The 12,704-nt window shown below is 64.0% G+C and overlaps 1 protein-coding gene across 10 annotated transcripts in view; it reads left to right on the top strand.

Moving 5' to 3' along the window:
• FBRSL1 (fibrosin like 1) overlaps window positions 1-9,069 on the top strand; it is a 79,433-nt gene extending 70,364 nt beyond the window's left edge. For 5 of the 10 annotated variants that reach the window (XM_086681371.1, XM_086681366.1, XM_086681364.1 and 2 more), the window contains 10 exons: window positions 580-630; window positions 821-916; window positions 1,452-1,520; window positions 1,689-1,718; window positions 1,925-1,996; window positions 2,945-3,077; window positions 5,101-5,178; window positions 5,382-5,465; window positions 5,724-5,928; window positions 6,772-9,069. In XM_086681371.1, coding sequence (XP_086537497.1) covers window positions 580-630; window positions 821-916; window positions 1,452-1,520; window positions 1,689-1,718; window positions 1,925-1,996; window positions 2,945-3,077; window positions 5,101-5,178; window positions 5,382-5,465; window positions 5,724-5,928; window positions 6,772-7,732 — 1,779 coding nt within the window. In that variant the 3' untranslated portion in view covers window positions 7,733-9,069. The remainder of the gene's footprint in view (window positions 1-579; window positions 631-820; window positions 917-1,451; window positions 1,521-1,688; window positions 1,719-1,924; window positions 1,997-2,944; window positions 3,078-5,100; window positions 5,179-5,381; window positions 5,466-5,723; window positions 5,929-6,771) is intronic. The other 5 variants (XM_086681372.1, XM_086681368.1, XR_015242139.1 and 2 more) reach the window with 4 other exon arrangements.
• The last annotated feature ends 3,635 nt before the right edge of the window (window positions 9,070-12,704 follow it).

Genomic DNA, 12,704 nt, shown 5'->3' with positions numbered 1-12,704 from the left:
TGCCCCACATCCACACAGGTGATGTGGCCTTGGGGCCAGTTGTGCCCACACAGGGTCTGCAAGTCTCAGTTTGCAGCAGGTCCAGAGACTGAGGGCTGAGGGGCCGGGGAACCAGGATGCCCTCCCGTGGGGCCTGGGGCTTCCTCTCTTGAGCCAGCTGCTGTGTGGGGCAGAGTCTACCCCCACCAGGCTTTGCTGGGGGCCTGGGGGCGTCTCACTGCTTGACCACTGGCCCTGCCCCCCCCCCCCCCCCCCCGACCCCCGTCATGGCTGCAGCGCCTCCTGGGCTTCAGGAATAGATTCAGACTGTCCAGACCGGCCAGTTTGCAACTCCCACAGTGGGACCATTAGAACAGGGGCCCCTTACTTAGATCCACCCAGTTTGAGAAGCTGAGCCCAAGAGGCCAGTTCAAGGCCGTTGGAAATGCCCTCAGGGAGACAGCTGGCCGCAGACTACCAGCTGCAGGAGGCAGGACAGCCATCCGGGCCACTGCCTGGCCAACGGGGGCGCGGGTGCTGGGCCCCGTGGAGGGTGTGGGCAGGCTCGGGAGGCCTCACGTCCACCTCTTTCCCTTCCAGTTTGACAAATACGCGCCCAAGCTGGACAGCCCCTACTTCCGACATTCCAACGTGAGTGTCCTTCGTGGTCACTGCCCTGGTCCATGGGCTGGAGGGGGCGGGTGAAGGGTGGAGCCACGCCTACCCAGAGGCCTTGTCAGGGCACCTTCTGCCGGGTGCAGGGGGCCGGGCCCCACAGCCCCCACCCGGATGTCCGTGCTCCTAGCGGGGCCCCCGGAACGCTCCCGTCTTTCTCTTGCAGTTTTTCCCATCCTTCTCTTCTGCCATCCCCGGACTGCCCACCCTGCTCCCACACCCAGGCCCCTTTGGGTCCCTACAGGGTGCTTTTCAGCCCAAGGTACCAGCTGCTCCTGGGGTGGGACGGTTCAGGGCACAGCGGGAGGCCCCGCCACGCAGTCACGTGCTGCGATCCTAGTGTGGGGGTGAGCCAGCGTTCCGGGTGGGATGCGTCTGTGCAGCCCCGCGGCGGGACCCCCGGTCTAGACGGCAGCAGGGTGGGGCACCAGGGGACGGCGGGAGCCATGCTTCACGCATGCTTACTCCTCAGCTGGGCATGCTCAAGGTCAGGGTGAGGAGGACCGGGGCAGAGGTGAGGTCGTGTGGGGTGGCCGCTACGGGGCTGTCTGTGCCACAGGAGGCCCCGTGCAGGACTGGGCTTGCTTCTCTGACCCTCCCTGAAGCCGGGCTGTTTCAGCCCCCCAACCCAGGCATGGCTGTGTCGGGATGCCCTTCCCACCTTTGCAGAAGCCCTTGGGCTGAGGATGTAGGAACCCAGGCTTCCCCTTGTGGGGTGGGGGTGGGGGGGCAGTGTGGAAGATGGACTTGGGCACCTGGGGTCTGCAGCTGTCTCACACCCCGTTCTCTCCCTTCAGACTTCAAACCCAATCGAGGTAACGGGTCGAGCCAGTGCTGTTCACACCCTCCTCCAGAAAGCCCCCGGGGTAGGTGCGACAGTGCCCGACCCTCCCTGCGGTCACCCCAGCCGGCCGGGTGCCCCTCGCTGGGGGAGGGGGTGGCTGCTGTGGGGCATGTCCGTCCCCCACCGCCAGCCCTGGGACCCAGCCACCCCCAGAGCCTGGACCTAAGTCTTTGTTCTCTCTCAACGGTAGGTGTCTGACCCGTACCGGACAGCAGTCAGGGTGAGTGTGTGGCACACGTCTGCGTGGACGTGCACGCCTCCTTGGGAGGAAGGGGCCTCAGGGAAGCTCGCAGCTGGGGAGGATCCTGGGTTCCGCCTGCATGGCCACAGGGGTGCCTGTGCCGGCAGGACTCTGGGGGTGGGGGGGGGGGGCAGGGTGAAGAGGTCCCCGCTGTGCAGCTGAGTGTGTGGCCCGCCCCGTCACAGAAACCCGGCAAGTGGTGTGCCATGCACGTGCAGATCGCCTGGCAGATCTATCGCCATCAGCAGAAGATGAAGGTGAGCGCCAGCTGCCCCTGCTGCCGACGGGCAGAGCGCCAGGGCGTCCCTGATGCGTCCTTGTCTGGCTGGGGACCACGCAGGAGGACCCCAGGCTGCGGTTAGGGAGGGGTGGGTGGTGCCAGCTGGGGGACCCGCCCCCACCCAGGGGGGGGGGGCGGGGGGGGGAGGGTGGTGGGGCAGGGCAGCCAAGGGCCTCGCCCCATCCCCACCCCGCCTCCACACATCTCTGGTCACACACGCCACCTCCATGCACGGCTTTCAAATACCATCACATCCCGGGGGCTACGAGAAGTCGGCAGGGGCTTGCCACCAGACGCGGGTGCTGCCCTCCGCAGGTGTCCTGGTGTCACCCTGGGGGCGGGGAAGGGGCGGGGCGACCTCCACACGCAGCAGCACTGTGGGGGTGTCCCCGCCTGGGCTGGGGTTCCCTCCCCCGTCACACCGAGCGTGCCCCCGCTGCCCCGATGGGGAGCCGGAGGCTGGCAGGGCCGCAGGGGCTGCGGGACCACAGCGGAACCAGGAAGCGCTCACCCGGCCCCCGTGCCTCGTGTGGCCTTCAGCGCCGAGGCGCGGGCTTTCTCGGTTTGTTTAACTTAGACAAATTTAAATGTTACTAGTGATGCCAAATTCAGTCACAGGGGAGCTTTTAAGCATGTTTAAAACAACGTAGGTACGTTTCAGCTCAGCTTCGCAAAATCTTAACCCAGGTAAAGTATTTCCAACGAAAAGGCAACATCCAAATCGAGATCTGCTTTAGCGTAAAACACACAGCTTCCAAAGAGCAGTTCACGAAACACTTCCTGCGCCCGGCACGCGTTGTCACGGCCGCACTCCGTGCTGAGTCACGAGGCCTCACTGGGACCAGTGCCCAGGTAGCGTCGCACGCTTGGTGGTGGTCAGGGGCCGACCGGGCCACAGGCCGAGCGCACGCTCTGTCCCTTTCAGCAGGTGCAGCTGGAGCCCCACAAGCTGGAGGTGGGTGCCAAGCTGGACTTGTCCAGCAGACCCCCCGCCCCGGGCGTGTTTGCCGGATTGCAGTACCCGCAGGAGCTGGCCCGGCCCCTCTTCTCCGGCTCGGGTAAGGCGCCCCGTCCAGAGCACGAGGAAAGGGGGTGTCCGGCGGGCAGGGGCGCTTTTGCCTGTTCCCTCTGGCCGGTCTCGGAGCAGGACCCCTCTAGACGCTTCGGCAGCGTTTGTTTTCCTCACGCTGCAAGTCTGCCCCACCCTGCCGTCCGGCGGTCCCTGCCGCTTGCCCAGGCTCTCTCCCTCGTCCCTGCTGAGGCCAGGAGGGCCAGGGGTCCTCCCGGCACCCAGACTGCCCCTCCCCCAGCCCCGCCTCCCTCTCAGGAAGGGCTACCGCCTTCCTCAGAACGGCAGGACCCTGCCCCGAGAATTCTCGCGTCCGCCCCGCACTGGCCTGCTGTGCTGGGGCCCCAGGAGCACCCCTAGGTTCGAGGGTCACGAGGAGCCCTTCCACCTCAGTAGAGGTCACCCCCACAGCTAGCACGTGTCACGGGAGGGACGCAGCACGTGGGCGAAGGGGAGAGGCATGTGGGGCGAGATCAGCGGAAGCCAGGCGCAGGACTCGCTGTCCTGTGGGGTCCCGGGACAACACGTGCTTCACAGGGGAGCCCACGGACCCAGAGCCCAGGGTGTTTGTGGGCACCTTGGCCCGCACACACCCAAACCACACTCCCAGGAGGGCGGTGCTCCGTGTGAACCAGGGTCTGCACGAGTGAGCGAGGTTCAGGAGGGACTCCTGTCCGAGAAAGGAGAGAAACCTCCCTCCTGGGACCCGAGCTCCCGGCCTCACGAGCAGGCCTTTCCGAGGTCGGCTGCCTCGGCCCAGGCTGTGTGCGCTCCCACGCGGTTCTCGTGCCTCCTCAGGGACGGGCAGCCGGTCCAGAGAGCCCGCCCTGAACACCCTCCTCCACCCACCCCACCCCCCCCCGCCCCGTCTTCACGCAGGCCCACCTCCACCCGCAGCCAGGTCGCACGGACACGCGTGGACAGTGAAGGGGGGCCCGTCGGCAGGCTGGGTGGACAGGCGCGGCAGGGTCCCCCGGGCTGGCCGCACAAGCACGGTGGCTCGTCTCCGCCCCTGGCTCCAACGCACTGGCGTTCTGCAGACCCCGTCTGGGCTTCAGTCCCTGGAGCCCCCGGGACGCGAGCTGGGTGTGCTCAGGAGCCCGGGCTCCCCATTCGGCCCCGCCGCAGCCCTGCTGTGCGGTCCACACGCCCAGGACACGCGTCCCGAGGCTATGGCTGGGGGATTCCCTCTCTGTCCCTGCCCTCCCCCCGCCCCCCGCCAAACAGCATGAGCTGGAAGCCTGCCCGTTGACTTGGTGGCCTTTTCTCGCTGCCTGTGCTCTTTCCAGGCGACAGTTCGCCCCCACGCTGGTGTTCGTCTTCGTTAGCCCTGGGCCAGCCACTTCTCGTCTCCTGATTTCCTGTTTGATTTCTTTGGCCCGGGGGTCATTCAGGACTGGGTTTAGCTTTCTGGTGGGGGAGCTCCGTGCCTGCGGCAGCCCAGCAAAAACATAAACACTCCCCTGTGGGGGTCTCCCAAGACGGGGGACGCCGGAGAGACCGGTGGCCTCATCACTGGTCTTCGCCGGAAACCCACCCTCGAGAAAGAGGCCGTGTGTCCCACCCTAGCGGCAAGGCCGGGCCCCTTGACCCAGCGCCCCTTCTCGGAGCCCGCGCCCCACTTGCTGCCCTTGGGGTGGGGTCGGGGGTCTCAGGAGAGCCAGGGCAGGGCCACGGATGAGTGGCAGAGCAGACACCTGTGGGCTGTGGCGGGGGACCCCACGGGAGGGGCTGCCGTCTTCAGCCGTGACACCGGCCGCTGTGCACCAGGACGCTTGCGTGGCTACGATGACACATTAGCTTCTAGTTGGAGGTTCCCGTCTGCGTTTTCAGGGGCAGCCTTGAAGGCTCTCTGTGCCCCTTTCCCCGGGGGCTCCACCGCCACCTGCCCCCTTCGGCGTGCTTCCGGTGGGAGGTGTGCACATCCCCAGAGGAAGCTGGGGTGGCCCCGCCTTGGGAACGAGCCACAAACAGGCCCCGGTACATCAGGCTTCCACCACCCCGCCCCACAGGTGCAGCCCACCCCACCACCAACCCATTCGGACCCTCGGCCCATCCCGGCAGCTTCCTGACCTCTGGTCACCTGACAGGTAGGTGCTCTCGGGTCCCTGAAGTCGGCCTGGGTCTTTGCAGACCTCAGGGCTGGGGCGGGGGATGTCGGTGGGTGGGGAGGCGACCCTCAGGTCGTATAGGTAGCAGTTGCTGGAGTCACAGCACAGGCCCTGGTGCACGTGAGTCACGTGGGAGCTCTGGCATGAGCCACGCAGAAGCCTGAGCCCTGCTGTCCCCACAGACCCGTTCGGCAGGTCAGGCACCTTCGGGGGCCTGGGGAGCCTGGGCAGCAACGCCTTCGGAGGCCTGGGGAGCCACGCACTGAGTGAGTGACCCCCATGCTTGCTCCCCATTCACTTGCGTGCACGCCGGAGCTCCTCGTGGGTTTGGGCCACACCCTGACCCCTGGCCGACTGGTCCCCTCTGGCTGTCCCCCTGGGGTACACCTTCAGCACGTGGGAATGGAGTGCTTCCCCCCCCCCCCCCAGCAGCCCTGAGGTTCCACGGGGTGCCCTGGGCAGGGATGGGGCTCCTTGGGCAGAGGTGCAGTGCTATCCCGGCCTCACACCCCGCCCCCCTCCAGCTCAGGGCAGCGGCATCTTCGCCCCCAAGGAGAGCTCCGCACTGCACGGCCTGCCCAGCCCCCACGAGGCCTGGAACCGGCTGCACCGGGCGCCTCCCTCCTTCCCCACACCGCCCCCATGGCCTAAGCCTGTGGACCCCGATCGGGTCTCAGCCCTGACCAACCACGACCGGGAGCCAGACAAGGGCAGGGAGGAGCGGGAGCGGTGAGTGGCACCCAGCCGGCTCCTGTGGCCTCCTGCCGGCTTTGCAGGGCTCTGCCCTGACGACCCCCCTCGCTGCACCCTCAGGGCTGGGCAAGGCCGGGGGAGAGCCCCAGATGGGGCAGGAGGTGGGCAGGGGCCGTCCAGAGGGGGGAGGGTCCACCCCTGGAAGGAGCAGCCGGGACACTTGGCTTGTTGACCACAGTAGGCCCTCTGCAGGGAGCTCGGGTTAGCAGGGCCACGGAACCACCTGCATCTTCCAGGTGGGGGCCGGGTCTGGGAGGAGCACCCATGGGGGAATCCTCTGGCCGGGAGGATGCCCCTGGGCAGCAGGACTAGGCTGGGGTCCTAGTCCAGAGTCAGCAGCAGAGTCTGGAATCTGAGGGTTTTTGAGCTGTGGCCGGCTGGCCGAGGGGACAAGACCAGAGAAGCGTCCCCAGCCATGACCTCTTCCCTGTCCCCGGACTCAGCCTCGTGAAGGAGAACTAGGGTCAGCCATGGCCAAGACGGGACTCCAGGGTCCTCCCCTTCCAGTGACTTTGGTTGGGCCCGACTTCCTCACTGAGGGTCTACCTGCGGGCCTAGCGGCCTGGGTATGCGAGAAGAGCTCTGCAAAGCTGGCTTCCCAGCAGTTTATCGAGGGGAGGGAGGCGTGGGGTGTTGGGGGTCCTTCGTGAGGGTGTGGGTTTGTTACCATGTGTTGACAGGGTGCTAAAGGGACCTCCCACCCCCACACACTCACCCCGAGGGATCTTGAGGTCCTAGAGGGTGGGAACTCGGGAGCAAACAGCTTGAAAGCGCCTCCTGGGCGGAGCCTGAGTGAGGTGTCTGTCTCCTCACTCCCAGGGACCTCCTGGAGAAGACGCGCCTGCTGAGCCGGGCCTCGCCCGCAGCTCCGGTGGGCTACCCGGTCAGCAGCTTCCTGCTCCGCGGCCAGGGCGAGCCGTGCCGGCCCGGGGTCCCTGCCGAGCGCGAGGCCGAGCCCCGCGTCAAGGAGAGCCGCTCACCGGCCAGGGAGGACGGCGCCAAGCCGGCCGCGCGCCCGCCGTCTCCCTACAGCAAGGCGGCCCTGGGCGACAGCCTGCGCCTGGCCGGCCTCCTGGGCCGAGAGCCGGGGAAGCCGCCCGAGGCGCCGGCCGAGCGGCCCCAGGGCGACGTGAAAGTCAAGGAGGAACGCAGGGAAGACGGCGACGCGCCCGAGCCCCCCGGGGCCGGCCCGCACCCCGCGCCCGAGCGCCCGCGCGCCGCCCCCGCGCCCCTGCAGCTCGGCCCCGGCCCCGCGGGCCGCGAGCGCCTGGGCTTCGCGTGGGAGCCCCTGCGCGACGCCTACCGCGGCCTGGAGCTGCCCCGGCGCGCCCTGCCCGCCGCCCCCGCCCCGGCCCCGACCGCCCTGTTCGAGCCCCCCGAGCGCCCCTACCGCGACCGCGAGCCGCACGACTACAGCCCCGAGCGCCTGCGGGAGGCGCGCCGCGAGGAGCTGGAGCGCGCGCGGGCCGCGCACCTGGGCGCCGCCCCGCACCTGCCCGACGGCGCCGCGCTGCTGCCCGCGCTGGGCGCCCTGCACTACCCGCGCCTCGGGCCCGCCGCCGCCGCCGCCGCGCTGCACAACGGGCTCCTGGCGCGGACCCCGCCCGCCGCCGCCGCCGCCGCCGCGCTCGGCGCGCCGCCCCCGCTGGTGGCCGCGGGCGGGCCCCCCACGCCCCCGGGGCCGCCGCCGCGGAGCAGGACTACGCCGCTGGGGGGCCATGGGCCCGAGGCGCGCGACTACTCCCCGTCCCGCAACCCCCAGGAGGTGGAGGCGCGGTAGTCCCCGCGGGACCCCGCGCCGCCTGTACAGAGACCCTCCCACAAATGCACTGCTGTAAACTTTTCTACGTGGACGTTTCTAGAACCTAAGCACAGCGCCGTCAGTCCTGGGGTGACATTCGCTTTCCGCTCGAAGCCCGCGGAGTCGGGGAGTTTCATCCGCAGCCTTGCTGGGGGTGATCTTTCGTTTTCCGAGCTTGAGGTTAGGCCACTGGAAGAGAATTCGAGTTTGTACATCTTTTCCCACAGGTGAGAAGCGTTTTTAATAGATTTGTATTTTTTTCAATTTTGTGCTCTTTAGACACTTAAAACAAGAAACTTTTGCTTTTTTACCTTCAGTTCGGATTTGCAATGTAAAGGCCTCAGACCCCTCTCTAGAGCCCCAGGATCTTGTCTTATTTATGGAGAAAACACGGTCATTTTGTCCAGCGCACTGTGAGGCCCCCCACTCAGGGCCGGCCCTGGCCCTCCCTTGGTACTGGGAACCGAAGTTACAGATATATATTAAAATAATAATAATAATGTACAAAACTTTTTTTGCCTTATTATGCAGAAGCGTAAGAGGATTTTTTTCGGTTTTTAAAAAAAAATGAAATATGTAAATAGTCTGTTAATATAAATATATGGCGTTATTAAATTCTTAACCTGGGTAGACTTTATAAAAAGTTTCTAGAAACCTCTCTGGTTATTTGTTTAACACGGTCACAAAAAAAACCCCCTCGCTGTCAGTTGGAAACGCGCGCAAGTTTAACTGCAGCACCGACCCTTCAACTATGCAAGCGCTCTGAGGTGGGGCTGGGCCGCCATCCGGGGAACGAGGCTCGGAGCGGCCACGCCGGCCTCCCCGGTCCCCAGCCCCGGGGCCCTGCCCTCCCTGGGACTGGCCGGCTCTGGCCGCAGGACACTTCTGTGGATCCTGGTTTCGTTTGCGCAGCGTTTTCGGAATCTGTACCTGACAAGCAGACTTTTAGGAGTGAAGAGTAAAGGTTCATCACAAAACGAAACGGTAACTGGTGTTTTCTCTCCTGTGCAAAGGCCGTCAGCAAACGTTTCTCAGCGTGGCCCTGCCCCGACCGAGGCCTTGGCATGATTTCCTTTTGCTTTCGGGTTTGCTTTCATAACCTCTCGAACGCCGCCTCGCCCTGCCCTCAGCGCCCTTTTCTGTTCCCCGGCGGCCACACGTGTGTCCGCCGCACTTTTGAGCCTTGTCGGTTCGACGTCCGCAGCCATTTGCTCCGTTCTGTACTTTCAACCCGTTTCCACTGTGGACTGTGGTTGCTTTAAACATTCAGTTCTCGTGTCAATCAATGAAGATAAATACAGTCTTGATTTCGATCACGAGGTGGTTGGGTGTTTTGTGTGGCATTGGAGAAGGTAGGGGGTCTTTGCCGGGTGCGTTGGGCGGAGCCCCGGGGTTGCCGGTCACCCCTGCCTAGGGGCGGAGTGCCTCGTGGGCTTCTAGACCTTCCCATCTCCGGCTTCACCTGGACTGGCTCCCCCAGGGCCGCTCCTGCTGTGGGATGCCCTCCCGGCCTTTGCCTGGGGCCTGTCCCTTGTCCCGTCCCGCCCCTTCTGCCTGCTCAGTCTTCTCTGCGCACCGGGTGGCGGCTCACCTCCGTGGAGGGCCGGCCTTGTTCCCGCTGCCCCAGCACCATTCAGAGCCGGGTGACCCTTCTGTGGAGAAATGAGGGCTCAGGGAGGGAAGGGGGCAGAGGCAGAACTGGCCACCTCCACCCACTGGGGGAGAACAGCAGGGGGCCATTTCCCCTGCTCTGTCCATGGTCCAGAAGTCCGGAAGTGGGGGCCCGGACGGAGCCCCCTGAGTGGATTTGCCTGTTAGGTGAGAAGCCAGGACCGGAAGTGCCCTGAGCCTAAGAGGCACCCCCCCCCCCCCCCCCCCGCCATGGAGAGTCGGGGGTGCCTCGCACGGAGCCCGCTGTGCCCAGCGGCCCGGGCTAAACCACACCGCCGCCAAGGCCGAGCAGCGCAGTGAGAAGATGCACAGGGCGGCCGGCCCGCCGGCCCCCAGGGCTCTGGGGACGTACTCATGGGTGGGTCTGAGCAGAGATGCATTTCAGGCTCTTCCCTTGACTAGGACCACCTGCGGGTCCAGGGATGGCACGTAAATGCAGCATTTGCGTGAGAAGCCAAAACACAGTCTGCACTGAACCGTAGGGTGAGGGGAGTAGGCTGGTGCTCACCCCGTCCCAGGTAAGGTCCCCTGGTGGAATGGCACCCGCGGGAGAGAGTTGGTATCTGCACCGGGGCAGGATGTAACAGCCCTGAGGGATGTCATCGTCAAGGGGTCACTTTCTCTAACGGTGTGTTATCCTTGAGGGTGACTCCTGATGGAGCAAAATCCATAGTGAGGTTCTGCTCCCTGGGGAGCACTGTGGTAGATACACTCCGGGAGCATTCTGGTGAAGCATCCCCCTGGGAGCACTGGTGGTGGGTACTTCCTGGGAGCACTGTGGTGGATACCTCCTGGGAACACTCTGGTGAAGCATCCCCCTGGGAGCACCCCTGGGCAGCATCCCCCTGGGAAGCATCCCCCTGGGAGGTGGATACCTCCTGGGAGCACTCTGATGAAGCACCCCCTGGGAGCGTTGTGGTGGGTACTTCCTGGGGGGCACTCTGGTGAAGCACCCCCCTGGGAGCACTGTGGTGGGTACTTCCTGGGAGCACTCTGATTAAGCATCCCCCTGGAGCACTGGTGGGTATTTCCTGGGAGCACTCTGATGAAGCACCCCCCAGGAGCACTGTGGTGGGTACCTCCTGGGAGCATTCTGATTGAAGCACCCCCCGGGAGCACTGTGGTGGGTACTTCCTGGGAGCACTCTGGTGAAGCACCCCCCGGGAGCACTGTGGTAGGTACTTCCTGGGAACACTCTGGTGAAGCATCCCATTGGGAGCACTCTGGTGGGCACCTCTTAGGGAGTACTCTGGTGAAGCATCCCCCTGGAGCACTGGTGGGTACTTCCTGGGAGCACTCTGGTGAAGCATCCCCCTGGGAGCTCTGTGGTGAGTACCTCCTGGGAACACTCTGGTGAAGCATCCCCCTAGGAGCACTGTGGTGGGTACCTCCTGGGAACACTCTGGTGAAGTGTCCCCCTGGGAGCACTGTGGTGGGTACCTCCTGGGAGCATTCTGATTGAAGCACCCCCCGGGAGCACTGTGGTGGGTAGTTCCTGGGAACACTCTGATGAAGCACCCCCTGGGAGCACTGTGGTGGATACCTCCTGGGAACACTCTGGTGAAGCATTCCCCTGGGAGCACCTCTGGGAAGCATCCCCCTGGGAAGCATCCCCCTGGGAGGTGGATACCTCCTGGGAGCACTCTGATGAAGCACCCCCTGGGAGCATTGTGGTGGGTACTTCCTGGGAGCACTCTGGTGAAGCACCCCCCGGGAGCACTGTGGTAGGTACTTCCTGGGAACACTCTGGTGAAGCATCCCATTGGGAGCACTCTGGTGGGCACCTCTTAGGGAGCACTCTGGTGAAGCATCCCCCTGGAGCACTGGTGGGTACTTCCTGGGAGCACTCTGGTGAAGCATCCCCCTGGGAGCTCTGTGGTGAGTACCTCCTGGGAACACTCTGGTGAAGCATCCCCCTAGGAGCACTGTGGTGGGTACCTCCTGGGAACACTCTGGTGAAGTGTCCCCCTGGGAGCACTGTGGTGGGTACCTCCTGGGAGCATTCTGATTGAAGCACCCCCCGGGAGCACTGTGGTGGGTAGTTCCTGGGAACACTCTGATGAAGCACCCCCTGGGAGCACTGCGGTGGGTACTTCCTGGGAGCACTGTGGTGGATACCTCCTGGGAACACTCTGGTGAAGCATTCCCCTGGGAGCACCTCTGGGAAGCATCCCCCTGGGAAGCATCCCCCTGGGAGGGGATACCTCCTGGGAGCACTCTGATGAAGCACCCCCTGGGAGCATTGTGGTGGGTACTTCCTGGGGGGCACTCTGGTGAAGCACTCCTCTGGGAGCACTGTAGTGGGTACTTCCTGGGAGCACTCTGATGAAGCATCCCCCTGGAGCACTGGTGGGTATTTCCTGGGAGCACTCTGATGAAGCACCCCCCAGGAGCACTGTGGTGGGTACCTCCTGGGAACACTCTGGTGAAGCATCCCCCTGGAAGCACTGTGGTGGGTACTTCCTGGCGAGCACTCTGATGAAGCATCCCATTGGGAGCACTCTGGTGGGCACCTCTTGGGGAGCACTCTGGTGGGTACCTCCTGGGGGAGCACTCCCCACCAAAGGCCGTAATCCTTTGAGTGACCCACAAGGGACTGTCCTCTGTAACGCAGCACCAGACTCCAGGGACCCAGGGTCCACACTGGAGCATCACTCCCTAGGAAGTGTGTTTAAAATAAAAATAAATGTTTTCAAGATAAACATTCTCTCTAAGAGTTAAAAGAGTTTATAAAATTTGTAAAATCTCCGAGAAGGTAAAACAAAAAGACAGTGAGTTGAAAAATTGAGGAAAAATAAGACAGAGACTTTCCCGGGATGCCCATCCCCGACTCTTAGAATGTTCAGGAAAAAAGGCCTAACGACTTGGGGCATTTAAAAGAAGTGGTAGGAAGAACACCCAGCCAAATGCCAGTCAAGAACAAAGGCATCTTCAGACGTGCTGTTTATTCCCGTGCCTTTTCTTTGGAAGCTACTAGAGGAAAACTCAGGTGGGAGAAAGGCCGTAAACCGACAGAAAGGCCGTAGGTCAGGAGGGCAGCGGGGGGGGAGGGGGGGGAGACTCAGGATGACATCTGCATGGCAGGTGTGGGAGCACTCTGGCCCGGACGGTCTTGGGGGAACCTGCGTGCCGCGAGCACTTCGTCCTCCTTGCTGGCCCTTCTCCGCGTGAACTCTAGGGTTAGCTTCTCGGGGTTTTGTTCAGTTTTTTCCCTGTGAACTTTATTTTGGAATAGCACTGGATTCGTCGATTAATTTGGGGGGAGAACAGACATCTTTAA

The sequence above is a fragment of the Puma concolor genome, chromosome D3, assembly GCF_028749965.1.
Source record: "Puma concolor isolate L17-30 chromosome D3, mPumCon1.1.hap2, whole genome shotgun sequence".
Lineage (NCBI taxonomy): Eukaryota > Metazoa > Chordata > Mammalia > Carnivora > Felidae > Puma > Puma concolor.
Note: the sequence above shows the minus strand (reverse complement) of the source record. Positions and strands in the feature narration are given on the sequence as shown.